The sequence below is a fragment of the Podarcis filfolensis genome (genome assembly GCF_964270895.1).
Source record: "Podarcis filfolensis genome assembly, chromosome: 7".
Lineage (NCBI taxonomy): Eukaryota > Metazoa > Chordata > Lepidosauria > Squamata > Lacertidae > Podarcis > Podarcis filfolensis.
In genome coordinates, this window is record NC_139603.1 from 90,985,994 (window position 1) to 90,998,647 (window position 12,654).

A 12,654-nucleotide genomic window follows, 5' to 3' on the forward strand; every position below is an offset into this window, starting at 1 on the left:
AATTTATGGTATTCTCTCTGGGAAAAGACTGGGAAAAATGAAAATGGAAGTTTCTAGAGGAGAGGAGATCAGGATAGTACTGTAAATACAACAGGAAATGGAAATGCAACAGGAAGTGGAATTTGAGCATATGGAAATGGACATGAACTAAAGGATATATAATAAGAAGAAAAAGGAATATTATTCCAATATGTGATAACAATGGAGAGATTTTAAAATGGACATGGATAGAAAGAATTTGCTGTCACTCAATATGGAGTAACTGTGGTGGAAATTAATGGAAGTAAAGTTAATAGAAATGAAAAAATATGGTTGACATTAGCCAATAATAACAATTAGGGAACTCCTCTTGTACTTTTAGTGGGAAAACAAAATGAATGCTTCTGAGACACCTTAACTTAAAAGAAATATTGTTTAACAGAAAGTGCAGAAGATGGATTTTAGCATTGGCTAAATGTCTTAAATACCATACTTTTCCGTGTATAAGACTGTTTTTTTAATCAAAAATCATGTTGTCTTATATATGGGTAGTGCATTGTGGGGGCATGGGATTGGTTGCTGTTGCTGCTGTGAGTCGGAGATTGTTATTGGTGGCTGCGGCAAGGGCTGGTGTTGATTGGCTGTTGATGCGGCAATTGGGCAGCCTGTTTGCTGCTTTTGTTGGCGATGGGACAGAGGATAGGTGACTTTTGCGATGTGTGCACAACAACTGTGGGCCACCCCCCCCCCCGAATAAAGCTCAACAACTGTGGGCAATCCCAAAAAAGCTCAACAATCTCTCCCTCCAATTTTCTTAATTTTGATTTCTCCAAAATAGGGGATGTCTTATACATGGAGGCGTGTTGTACACGGTAAAGTATGGTAATCCCTTTTCCTTTTTTTATGTTATCGGCAGATGGAAAATCAGAAGGAACTTTTTTGTTTGTATCTTTCTCTAGCGTTTATTTTTCTTTTGTCTTTTTTTATCTCTCTCTCTTTTCTCTCTTATTGTTCCTTCCTTCCTTCCTTTCTTTTTTGTCTCTCTTTTTTGTTTTTCTTCTTTTTGTTTTTTCCTTGGAGTCCTATGTCTGGGGCCTTTATTAAGGTCCAGAGATTGTATATGAATGGGATTGGTAGATGGTTGATGGAGGGCCTTGGGTGAGAAACAAGGAAATGTTGGTCTCCCAGAGTGGGAAGTGAGAGCTGGGAGGAGCTACTATCCTCTGTCTGTGGTAAGGGCTAAGAATTACTTTTAGGAGAGGACTCTATTTGTATTTTTTGTAGACACTATTTTATTTTATTATGAAAAACTTTAAAAAAAACTCACAGAAAAAGAGTTGCTGATGTTGACCTTCAGTTGCCCGCTGTGATTTATTCATGATCCCATGATAACTTCAGCTTCTGGCAAATGGGCCCTGACTAGTGCCCACATATAGCCAGCTTACACCAGACTTTCCTGGGCATCCCTCAGCCATCTAGGGGCAGATCATGGCTTGCCTCTGACCACAGAGGATTTCCCCCTGTCCCTTGGGCTTCTGGATCTCCTCCAGGGCAGGGCACTGTCCTCATAAGCTCTTTGGGGTTGCAAATAGCAGCACTCATGGTGCTGGCCTGGGCTGCCCATGCTGCTGCTTGTTGCTGGCTCTAGGGCTAGTGGCAGTTCCTTGTGAATTGTACCCCCACCACATAGCTCTGCTCCACTCCACCCTGCCTGCCTGCCCCAGCTCCGTTCTGGTCCCTCTCACCTTTTCCTTTGGCATCGCTGCTGGTCTTCATGTCAGTCTCTTGCTTAGTGGAGGCTCTGCGCTCCTTTGGCTTCACATCGGGATATTTCTGTGGGGCTTGGAGTGGATTAGCAGGAAGGTGGGTTGGTGGCATGGCTTCGGGAGAGGGTAGTTGGAAAGGGGGTGGCATGGCTTCCCTACCAACAAGTGGGGATTGCAGTATGAAAGGGGCAGGGCTTCTCAGGATTATAGGCTGTGCAAGTGCCTGGGCTTGTGCTTGGGTCATTACCTGGGCCTGGGCCCGGGCCTGGGCCTGGGCCTGGGCCCAGTGTGCCCGCTCCATTTCCTGTCGTCGTGCTGTTTGCTCCATCTCTGCCCAGGTCTTCACCCATTGCTGTGCCTGTGCTCTCTCGAATGCCTGCTGGCGTGTCAGTCTTGGTGCCTGGGTCACTATGGGTGCCTGCGCCCACTCCCTAGGCTGCATCTGCTCCCGCTCCATTGCCTGTCGCTGTGTCATTGCTTGGGCGTGCCTTAGTTCCTTTACCCCTCCCAATAGCTTCTCATTCCTTGGAGTCAGGATTTGTGCCTGCTGCATTGCTTGCCCCAGCGCCAATGCCTGCTGCAGTGCTGGCATGCTCATGGCAGGCCATGCTTGGCATACATAGGCATTGAGTGCTGCACTTGGAGGGGTGAAAGGCCGAGACTCCCACCAGCGCTGAGCAACATCAGCACTGTTTAGAGGGCCTGAGAGATTTAGCACTGAGACAGGACCATTCTGTGAGCCATTTGGAGAGGCATTTTGAGAAGCATCCCGGGTAACATTGAGAGAGGCATTCTGGGTGGTATTCTGAGAGTTGGGGACCCCAGGGCTGGGCTGGAGAGTGGTAATGTCTACTGTTTGTGTCCTGGCAACTTTGGGGCGGCCTGGAGGTAAGAAGACTGTATCATCCCCAGGGGACATGGAGCTGGGCCAGGACCAAGTTGATTCAAGTTCTCTTGTTTGGTTGGCATTTGGAGAAAAGGAGACCCCAGAGCTGGGCTGGAGAGTGGTGATGTCTACTGTTTGTGTCCTGGCAACTTTGGGACGTCCTGGAAGAGAGAAGTCTGAATAATCCCCAGGGGACATGGAGCTGGGCCAGGGCCAATATGATTCAATTTCTCTTGTTTGGTTCGGATTCGTAGAATAGGAGCCCCCAGAGCTGGGCTGGAGAGTGGTGATGTCTACTGTTTGTGTCCTGGCAAATTTGGGGCGGCCTGGAGGTAAGAAGACTGTATCATCCCCAGGGGACATGGAGCTGGGCCAGGACCAAGTTGATTCAAGTTCTCCTGTTTGGTTGGCATTTGGAGAATAGGAGCCCCCAGAGCTGGGCTGGAGAGTGGTGATGTCTACTGTTTGTGTCCTGGCAACTTTGGGGCGGCCTGGAGGTAAGAAGGCTGTATCATCCCCAGGGGACATGGAGCTGGGCCAGGACCAATATGATTCAATTTCTCTTGTTTGGTTGGCATTTGGAGAATAGGAGCCCCCAGAGCTGGGCTGGAGAGTGGTGATGTCTACTGTTTGTGTCCTGGCAAATTTGGGGCGGCCTGGGGGTAAGAAGACTGTATCATCCCCAGGGGACATGGAGCTGGGCCAGGACCAATATGATTCAATTTCTCTTGTTTGGTTGGCATTTGGAGAATAGGAGCCCCCAGAGCTGGGCTGGAGAGTGGTGATGTCTACTGTTTGTGTCCTGGCAACTTTGGGGCGGCCTGGAGGTAAGACGACTAAATCAACCCCAGGGGACATGGAGCTGGGCAAGGACCAGTATGATTCAATTTCTCTTGTTTGGTTGGCATTTGGAGAATAGGAGCCCCCAGAGCTGGGCTGGAGAGTGGTGATGTCTACTGTTTGTGTCCTGGCAAATTTGGGGCGGCCTGGAGGTAAGAAGACTGTATCATCCCCAGGGGACATGGAGCTGGGCCAGGACCAAGTTGATTCAAGTTCTCTTGTTTGGTTGGCATTTGGAGAATAGGAGACCCCAGAGCCGGGCTGGAGAGTGGTGATGTCTACTGTTTGTGTCCTGGCAACTTTGGGACGTCCTGGAGGAGAGAAGACTGAATAATCCCCAGGGGACATGGAGCTGGGCCAGGGCCAATATGATTCAATTTCTCTTGTTTGGTTCGGATTCGTAGGATAGGAGCCCCCAGAGCTGGGCTGGAGAGTGGTGATGTCTACTGTTTGTGTCCTGGCAACTTTGGGGCGGCCTGGAGGTAAGACGACTAAATCAACCCCAGGGGACATGGAGCTGGGCAACGACCAATATGATTCAAGTTCTCTTGTTTGGTTGGCATTTGGAGAATAGGAGCCCCCAGAGCTGGGCTGGAGAGTGGTGATGTCTACTGTTTGTGTCCTGGCAACTTTGGGGCGGCCTGGAGGTAAGAAGACTGTATCATCCCCAGGGGACATGGAGCTGGGCCAGGACCAAGTTGATTCAAGTTCTCTTGTTTGGTTGGCATTTGGAGAATAGGAGCCCCCAGAGCTGGGCTGGAGAGTGGTGATGTCTACGGTTTGTGTCCTGGCAACTTTGGGGCGGCCTGGAGGTAAGACGACTAAATCAACCCCAGGGGACATGGAGCTGGGCAAAGGCCAAGTTGATTCAATTTCTCTTGTTTGGTTGGCATTTGGAGAATAGGAGCCCCCAGAGCCGGGCTGGAGAGTGGTGATGTCTACTGTTTGTGTCCTGGCAACTTTGGGGCGGCCTGGAGGTAAGACGACTAAATCAACCCCAGGGGACATGGAGCTGGGCAAGGGCCAAGTTGATTCAATTTCTCTTGTTTGGTTGGCATTTGGAGAATAGGAGACCCCAGAGCCGGGCTGGAGAGTGGTGATGTCTACTGTTTGTGTCCTGGCAACTTTGGGGCGGCCTGGAGGTAAGACGACTGTATCAACCCCAGGGGACATGGAGCTGGGCAAGGACCAGAGTGGGGGGACTCCCACTGTGTACACTGTGCCACCCTCAAGATTTGTGTTACTGGGGTCAGAGGAAGTTGTTGAGGAGGTCTGTGGATGGTGTGGATGCACCGGAGAGGAGCACTCATAGCAATAGCCTTTGGGACTTTGGGAGGAGGAAGTCTGTGGATGGTGTGGATGCACCGGAGAGGAGCACTCATAGCAATAGCCTTTGGGACTTTGAGAGGAGGACGTGGCAAGACTCTGATGGGCTGGATATAAAGCGGCATTAGCTGCAAAGAAGAGAGAGAGGCTCCGCTGAGCGTCGGGGTCACACTGACCTCACAGGGCATCACATCCCTAACACTCAGAAGCTACTAGTGGCATCACAACAAGGGAAGCCCTGAGTTCTATGGTCATAGAGATGGTCTGCATTTTTTTGGAAGGTTCTGGCTCTAGTTTTCTCTTTGGTTTGTTCTCTTTAAAGGTATTTATGGTGGCTGGATGACAGCAATTCTGGCGCTTTTTGAAGTTAAAGATGTTTCAGTTACCTCTGTACCCCAGCTGTTGTGGACCATCTCTACAATCTGCCCCAGCATCGCACGACTGATGCTGGCTAGTGGCAGGTGAGAATTGCAATCAAAAACATCTGGAGGACACCTGGTGGAGGAAGTCTGGCTCATGGTCCTCTTTAGTAAAATGTCAATGCCAAATGCTAAGACTGAAGGCAGCTTCAGGGAGGAATCCAATGATCTGCATCATATTTGCTACACCCTGGAACATTGGCAGGGGTCAGCAAACTTTTTCAGCAGGGGGCTGGTCCACTGTCCCTCAGACTATATATATATATATATATTTTTGGGGGGAATGAACAAATTCTTATGCCCCACAAATAACCCAGAGATGCATTTTAAATAAAAGGACACATTCTACTCATGTAAAAACATGCTGATTCCCGGACCATCTGCGGTCTGGATTTAGAAGGTGATTGGGCCAGATCCGGCCCCCGGGCCTTAGTTTGCCTACCCATGATGGAGGGTTTGTTCATCACCTGAATGTGCAACAATAATCCAGTAACACCCCCTCCCCAAAAAGCCACATTTTAAAGGGTCAACTAAAGACCTGTTTAAAAAGGAATAATAATAATAAATAAATGTTATTTATACCCTGCCCTCCCCAGCCAAGACCGGGCTCAGGGTGGCTAACAACCAATAATAAAAAGTTGATTGAAATACAACTTAAAAAACAAGTTTAAAATACAACATTAAAACATTAAAATGCAGCCTCATCATAGGAGGAGAAAGGAAAAAAGAAAGAGGGGGAGGGAATCAAATTGATTCCAAGTCAAAGGCCAGGCGGAACAACACTGTCTTACAGGCCCTGCGGAAAGAAATCGGATCCTGCAGTGCCCTGAGGCTAATCTAACTTCCTTAGGGCCCAGGACCTCTAGGGTGTTGCTATTTATGGACCTTAAGGTCCTTCGTGGGGCATACCAGGTGAGGTTGTCCCGTAGGTACAAGGGTCCTAGGCTGTAAAGGGCTTTAAAGGTCAAAACCAGCCCTTAAATCTGACTCTGTACTCCACCGGGAGCCAGTGCAGCTGGAAAAGCACTGGGTGAATATGCTCCCGTGGCAGAAACCTTGTGAGGAGCCTCGCTGCAGCATTCTGCATCTGCTGGAGTTTCTGGGACAGCTTCAAGGGCAGCCCCCGTAGAGCGAATTACAGTAGTCAAACCTGGAGGTGACCGTCGCATGGATCACTGTGGCCAGGTCAGGGTGGGAAAGGTAAGGGACCAACTGCTGGATACGGCGAAAGTGGAAAAATGTTGCCTTGGCTGTTGCTGTAACCTGAGCCTCTATGGAAAGGGAGACGTCAAGGATTACACCCAAACTCTTACCAGAAGGCAGTGGCACTAATTGGGCCCCCGCAAGAGAAGGGAGTTGGTCCCTCATCCCCATACCATCTTGACCCAGCCAGAGGACCTCTGTCTTCGAAGGATTTAGTTTCAATCGGCTCCCACAAAACCATCCAGCCACAGCTTCCAAGCATCTGGTCAGTGTGTCCAGGTCGAGTTGGTGTGGCCATCCATCAGCAGATAGAGCTCAGCATATTGGTGACAACCCAGCCCAAAGCTCCGGATAATCTGGGCAAGGGAGCGCATGAAGATGTTAAAAAGCATCGGGGAGAGGATTGCGCCCTGCAGCACTCCACACACCAAGGAGTGGCGCGATGACATATCCCTCCCTAGCGCCACCCTCTGTACCTGACCAGAGATAAAAGAGCACAGCCATTTACGGGCTATGCCCTGTATCCCCACATCGGCGAGGCGGTGGTCCAGAAGATCATGATCAACCATGTCAAAGGCTGCTGATAAATCTAAAAGAATCAGCAGTCCTGGCCTGCCTAGATCCAGTTGTCTACGGAGATAATCTGTAAGGGCGACTAGAGCCGTCTCGGTCCCGAAACCAGGACGGACCCTGGACTGAAATGAATCTAAAGCCAATGTTTCCTCCAGAAACCTACCAAGCTGTTCAGCAACCGCTCTCTCAATTACCTTACCCAGATATGAAAGATTTGAAACTGGGCGGTAATTGGATACATCTAAAGGATCTAGTGAAGTTTTCTTTAAGAGTGGACACACCACTGCTCCCTTCAGCTCCCCTGGGAATATCCCCATGCCAAAGGACAAATTGATAATTTCAACCAGGGGGGTCTGCACGACATCTGGGCACGCCCTAATCAGCCAAGATGGGCACAGATCGAGGAGGCAGGTGGTGGGCCTACCAGCTTGGAGGAATCTGTCCACATCAGCAGAGAGTATCCGATCAAAATGGTCCAACACAATTGAGGGGCCTCCAGTTCTGTCACTGTATCTGCATGGAGGTCACGGCGGAGCAACAGGACTTTCCGCAAAAAAGCTCATGAATGCCTCACAGCTGTGAGTCAAATTTGTGCTTATATTTGGTTGTCCTTCTAAGGACGTTATCGACCTAATTATTCTAAAAAGTTGTGCCGAGCGAGAGCTAGCGGATGCAATGGAAGCTGTGAAGTAAGATTTCTTAGCAGCTTTCATAGCCATCTCATAAGCTTTCATAAGTGTCCTATAAGATGTTCGTGAAGCTCTGTCACGAGTCCGTCGCCATGCTCGCTCTAGCCGTCTGAGATCCTGCTTCATTTTCCGGAGCTCCTCGGTAAACCAAGGGGCCCGGTTTTGACAGGGTCGCAGACGGCGCTTAGGCGTGATCTCATTGATAGCTGCCAAGAGCTGGTTATTCCAGTTCTAGACAAGGTCATCTAATGAGTCTCCAGGAGGAGCAGGGTCCCGCAAGGCCTGACGGAATCTATCAGGATCCATCAACCTTCATGGACAAGCCCAAATAGGCTCGCCACTGGAGCAGGGGAGGAGCGGGAAGTCAATCTTGGCTTTCAGAGCATAGTGATCAGACCATGGCACTTCCACAGAGGGGAGCATGATCTCATCTATGCCAGCACCAAAGATCAAATCTAGTGTGTGGCCTGCTTGATGAGTGGGGCCCAAAACAAACTGGAAGAGCCTAGTGTTGCCATGGAAGTCACTAGGTCCAGAGCCTGTGAGGAGGGGGTGGCATCGGCATGGATGTTGAAGTCTCCCAAAACCAATAGGCTTGGGAACTCCAAGGCCCAGCCCGCCGCCACCTCCAGCAGGTCTGACAGGGTGGCAGCCGGTGCGGTGGATGGTCGGTACACTTGGCCAGACAGCCAAGCTCTCCTTGGTGCCCCACACAAGACCAACACATTCAATGCCGGAGATCGCCGGTGCTGGCAGAGCTCTGAAAGAGCAATTCTCCCGGATTAACAACGCTATTCCTCCTCCCCCGACCCGCAGTCCGTGATTGATGGAGGACAGAGAAACCTGGGGATGTTATCTCATGTAGGGAGACTACTTCACCTTAAAGTACCCAGGTCTCCGTCACGCAAGCCAGGTCAATCCCCTGCAATACAAAAAAGTCACGCGTGTTGGTGGTTTTATTGCCTATGGACCTGGCATTGCACAGCACCAATGACGGAGGTGGGTAATCCCTGCTCGCCCTGTCCTTGTCCCTTGGGATGGGGAGTAGATTGGAAGGGGTTTTTCTTGAGGCGTTCACAAAGTAAAGGAAGGATTGAACTCTGATTAATAAGAATACACACAGAGGCTTGAACCAGCAAGACTCTGGGAAGGGTGCGTATAATAATCTCTGCGTGCCTCCAGCCCCTGGCCCAGGTAGTTTTTGTTAGGATATTTCCGTTCCACCTTAAGAGGGAGCAGGATGTTTGTGTCACAGCCTGCGTATTTCCTGTTCACAGGATGTTTATGTTTTTAAGTTCCTTTCGTTTTCTTTCCTGTTTGCCTGAGCAGCCGAAGCATACGGTCATGGATTTCTTTGTTCTGACCAACGCTGAATAAACTGTAAATATGCTCTCCTGCTGTGCATCTTTTGCTGTGTGAATTCTGCTGATAGAGTGTGCACAAGTCCAGGAATGTGGCTATCTTTTCTTGAGGCTTCGTGCCGCTGATTGCTGATATTGCCTGACTACGAAAGTCGATGGATCGTCCGGCACCGAGTTTGGGGGCTCAGATGGACTTTATCTCCCTGGCAGTATCCCAACAACTGGTTTCGGGCCCAGATTCACGGCACTTACAGGAGAGTAAGACAGCGACAGACTGCTGAGGTATGTGTTGGAAAAGCGAAAGCAGAGGCTTTTCTGAATGCCACGGAAAAGGTCTTTGATGTCCGGCAAGTCTAATTGGCCTGGGAGCCGAGCCAGAGGCATCGTGATTTATGAGCTGCCAAGATAAGAGGTCTTTGAAGGCATAAAGGCTCACGTAAAAAGCTGGAATGGAGATTTTCCAAGCTTCTGAGGCCACTGAGTGCCCGAAGTTAAATCGGCACAATTATCAGACCTGGGCAAAATGGTGTGAGAGTTTGCTGCGTCAGTTTGGAGTCTGGCATACTGTGTCTGAAGCCACTCCAGTTCCTCGGACAGAGAAATGGGAGGCCCAGAATTCGAGGGCCATAGACGTAATAGTCTTATCCGTCTCTCTGGAGGATATAAAAACGCTTGCTGGAAATCTCACGGCACGTGACATGTGGGATGCTTTGAAAGCTGCCCATCTGCCAATCATCCCAGCCCAGAGTTTGAATGCATCGGAGGTCCTGGCTGTTTCCCAGAATGCGAGTGAATGCAGGGATGCTGAGGGCACCGGTTGCAAGCTGCAGGGGGAGCAGACTGTAACGTCATCCCAGGCAGCATTCCAGCCTCCAGGGGGAGCCAAGGAGTCGGCAGCTGAGAGCTCTGTTTCTCGTGAGAACCAAGGTCATCGCCGGAAGGCCAGAGGTAAACAGAGCAAGATGCCTGCAGATGGCCCGAAGCAGAAGGGGGGTGGAGTGGAAAACAAGGCTTTGTTTGCTGGCACAGCTTCACCAAAGGCAAAAGGCACGCCTGATGGCCAGGAGCAGGGGGGCAAGCTCCAAAAGCCCACGCCGGTGGAAAACAAGGTTTTGCTTGCTGCAAAAGCTGCTCCAAAGGCCAAGGCCAGGTTTGTTATGGACTCTGGAGCCAGTCGCCATGTTTCAAAGGACCGCCATCTGTTTATCTCCTTCAAGCCTCAAGATGGTGAGATCCACCTGGCTGATGGAAGGACTTTGCAAATTGCAGGAGCTGGGACTGTGAAACTTGCAAGTCTGCATACTACCATCAGAGATGTACTCTTTGTTCCAGGAGCTGCGGACAATTTGCTTAGTGTCCCACAGCTGACTGGGCGTGGTTTTGAGGTATCCTTCAAGAGGACTGTCTGTGTCATCAGGAAAGGCAAAGAGGACATTTTGCATGCAAAGTTTATGCATGGCTTATTCTGTATAACTTATGATGACAGTGCTGTTAATGTGTCTAATGCTGATACTTCTTATGTTGCACAAACTAACAAGGTTCTTCATGCAGGATGCATTCACGATGCACATCGAAGATTTGGTCACCTGTCTTGGCAAGCGCTGGCCAAGATGCCTGGGTTGGTTGAAGGTTTGGACATCAAACCCTGTAAATTTCACATGAAATGTGTATCTTGTGCAGAGAACAAGGTGAAGGTTGCTCCAAAAGGCAAGGAGTCTAGCAGGCAGGCTTCCAAACCCTACCAGCTAGTGCACGCAGACCTGGTAGGTCCTCTTGCGCCCTCTTTGGGAGGAGCAAGGTACTTCATGGTTCTAATTGATTCTTTTTCCAGGTACATTCATGTGTTTATGCTCGAGCAGAAATCGCAAGCATTTCCTAGGTTCAAGGCATTCTGTGATTGGTTGGAGAATGCTCACGGTAAACGTATCGGCTGTCTGTTTACTGATCGAGGCGGGGAGTTCACTTCTCAGCAGTTTGAAGCTTTCCTGACTGAGAAGGGAATCCAGCATGACATGTCAACACCTAGATCGCCATGGATGAATGGGCTTGCGGAGAGAGCAAATCAAACGTTGCTGCAAGGAATGAAAACCTTGTTGCATGATGCCAACCTCCCTGAGAAGTTCTGGGGGGAGGCTTTGGCGAATTTTGTTTATTCTTTTAACAGGAGACTCATCACCTATTGGTTGCACTCCCTACGAGAAGATGTTTGGTAACAAACCTAACGTCAAGCACATGAGAATCTTTGGTTCTGACATGTGGGTACACACCCCACAAAGCAACAAGCTTGGGAAGCATGGGGCACATGGTTTGTTAATGGGGTACGAAAAAGGTGCATACAGGGTATGGATGACTAACTCTAAATCCATTAAGTTCACAAGGAGTGTTGAGTACAATCCTAAGTGGGGGGGAAATGTGGGAATTTTCCAGTGTTACCCAGAGGAGGATGAAGGTGATGTGAAGAAAGCAGATCATGCTGAGGAAACTGAGGATGATGATGATGATCAGAGTTCGGATTCCAGTTCAGTGGGCGGCGCTGCTGCTGGTGTCAGTGACAGTGATGACACAGCAGACTACAAGAGCGCAAAGGCCTCAGTCAGACCATCTGTTGAGTCTGACAATGAACTGGAAGAACCACTGTTCACCATTGGTCACTTTTCTCCTAAGAAAGAAGAGATGAGTCCAGAAGACATGCGTCTGGTTCGCAGGTCTGAAAGGGCGACAAAAGGCAAACCTCCAAAGAGATTTGCTGATGAGTTTGCTAAGACGGCAACTGCTGTTCTTAGTAGCTCAGAGAAGGTGTGGGAACCTTCAAGCTTCAAAGAGGTTCAGGAGTTAACCTCTAAAGATGCTGAGCCTTGGCTAAAAGCCATGAAGGCTGAAGTTGATTCCTTGAACAGGAACCAAACTTGGGAGCTGGTACCGGTAGTCCCAGGGATGAGACTGGTTGGCAGCAAATGGGTCTTCAAGGCCAAGACAGACCAGAATGGCAAGGTTGTCAGACACAAAGCCAGATTGGTTGCCAGAGGTTTTTCACAGGTACCAGGACAGGATTACCACGAGACCTACTCGCCCACGGTCAAATATGAGAGCATTCGGCTGATGCTCAAGATCGCTGCGGAGGAGAAACTGCATGTTTCCCATCATGACATTAATACAGCTTTTTTGTATGGGATTTTGGGGGAGGAGCTGTATATGCTTCCACCTGACGGGATGCAGATACAGAAGGGAATGGTCTGTAAACTGCGGAAATCCTTGTATGGTCTCAAGCAGAGTGCCAGGTGTTGGAACACAAAACTCACTGAAACATTGCTTTCTCTAGGTTTTCACCAGGGCAAAGCTGATCCGTGTGTGTTTGTCAAGGAGGAGGGGCAAAACAAACTGTATTGTTTATGTTTTGTTGATGATCTTCTGATGTTTTGGAAGAATCAGGCTTTTTACCAAAGCACCCTAGCTCAGCTGAAGGAGCACTTTGACATGAAGGATCTTGGTGAGGTATCCAACTATCTTTCTCTGCAGGTGGAGAGGGACCAAGCAGGTAATTTTCTGGTACACCAAACACAGAAAATTGCTGATGTATTAACCAGGTTGAATTTGGTTGATGCAAACCCAGCA

General features: G+C 49.4%; 1 protein-coding gene across 11 annotated transcripts in view; it reads right to left on the reverse strand.

Annotated features, from left to right (window-relative positions):
- The window catches only part of SPATC1 (spermatogenesis and centriole associated 1), a 44,867-nt gene that overhangs the window by 23,627 nt on the left and 8,586 nt on the right, over positions 1–12,654 (reverse strand). For 2 of the 11 annotated variants that reach the window (XR_014549929.1, XR_014549933.1), the window contains exons 3-4: positions 1,993–4,925; positions 1,725–1,820 (exon numbers count right to left, since the gene is read on the reverse strand). The exons of 4 other annotated variants lie outside the window; for them this stretch is intronic. Coding sequence is in view for 2 of the 7 variants with exons in the window: in XM_083621834.1 (XP_083477960.1) it covers positions 1,725–4,925 (3,201 nt within the window). In the remaining 5 variants the exon portion in view is untranslated. Of the gene's footprint in view, positions 1–1,724; positions 4,926–12,654 lie in introns of all 11 variants that reach the window. 5 more of the 11 variants (XR_014549931.1, XM_083621837.1, XR_014549930.1 and 2 more) reach the window with 3 other exon arrangements.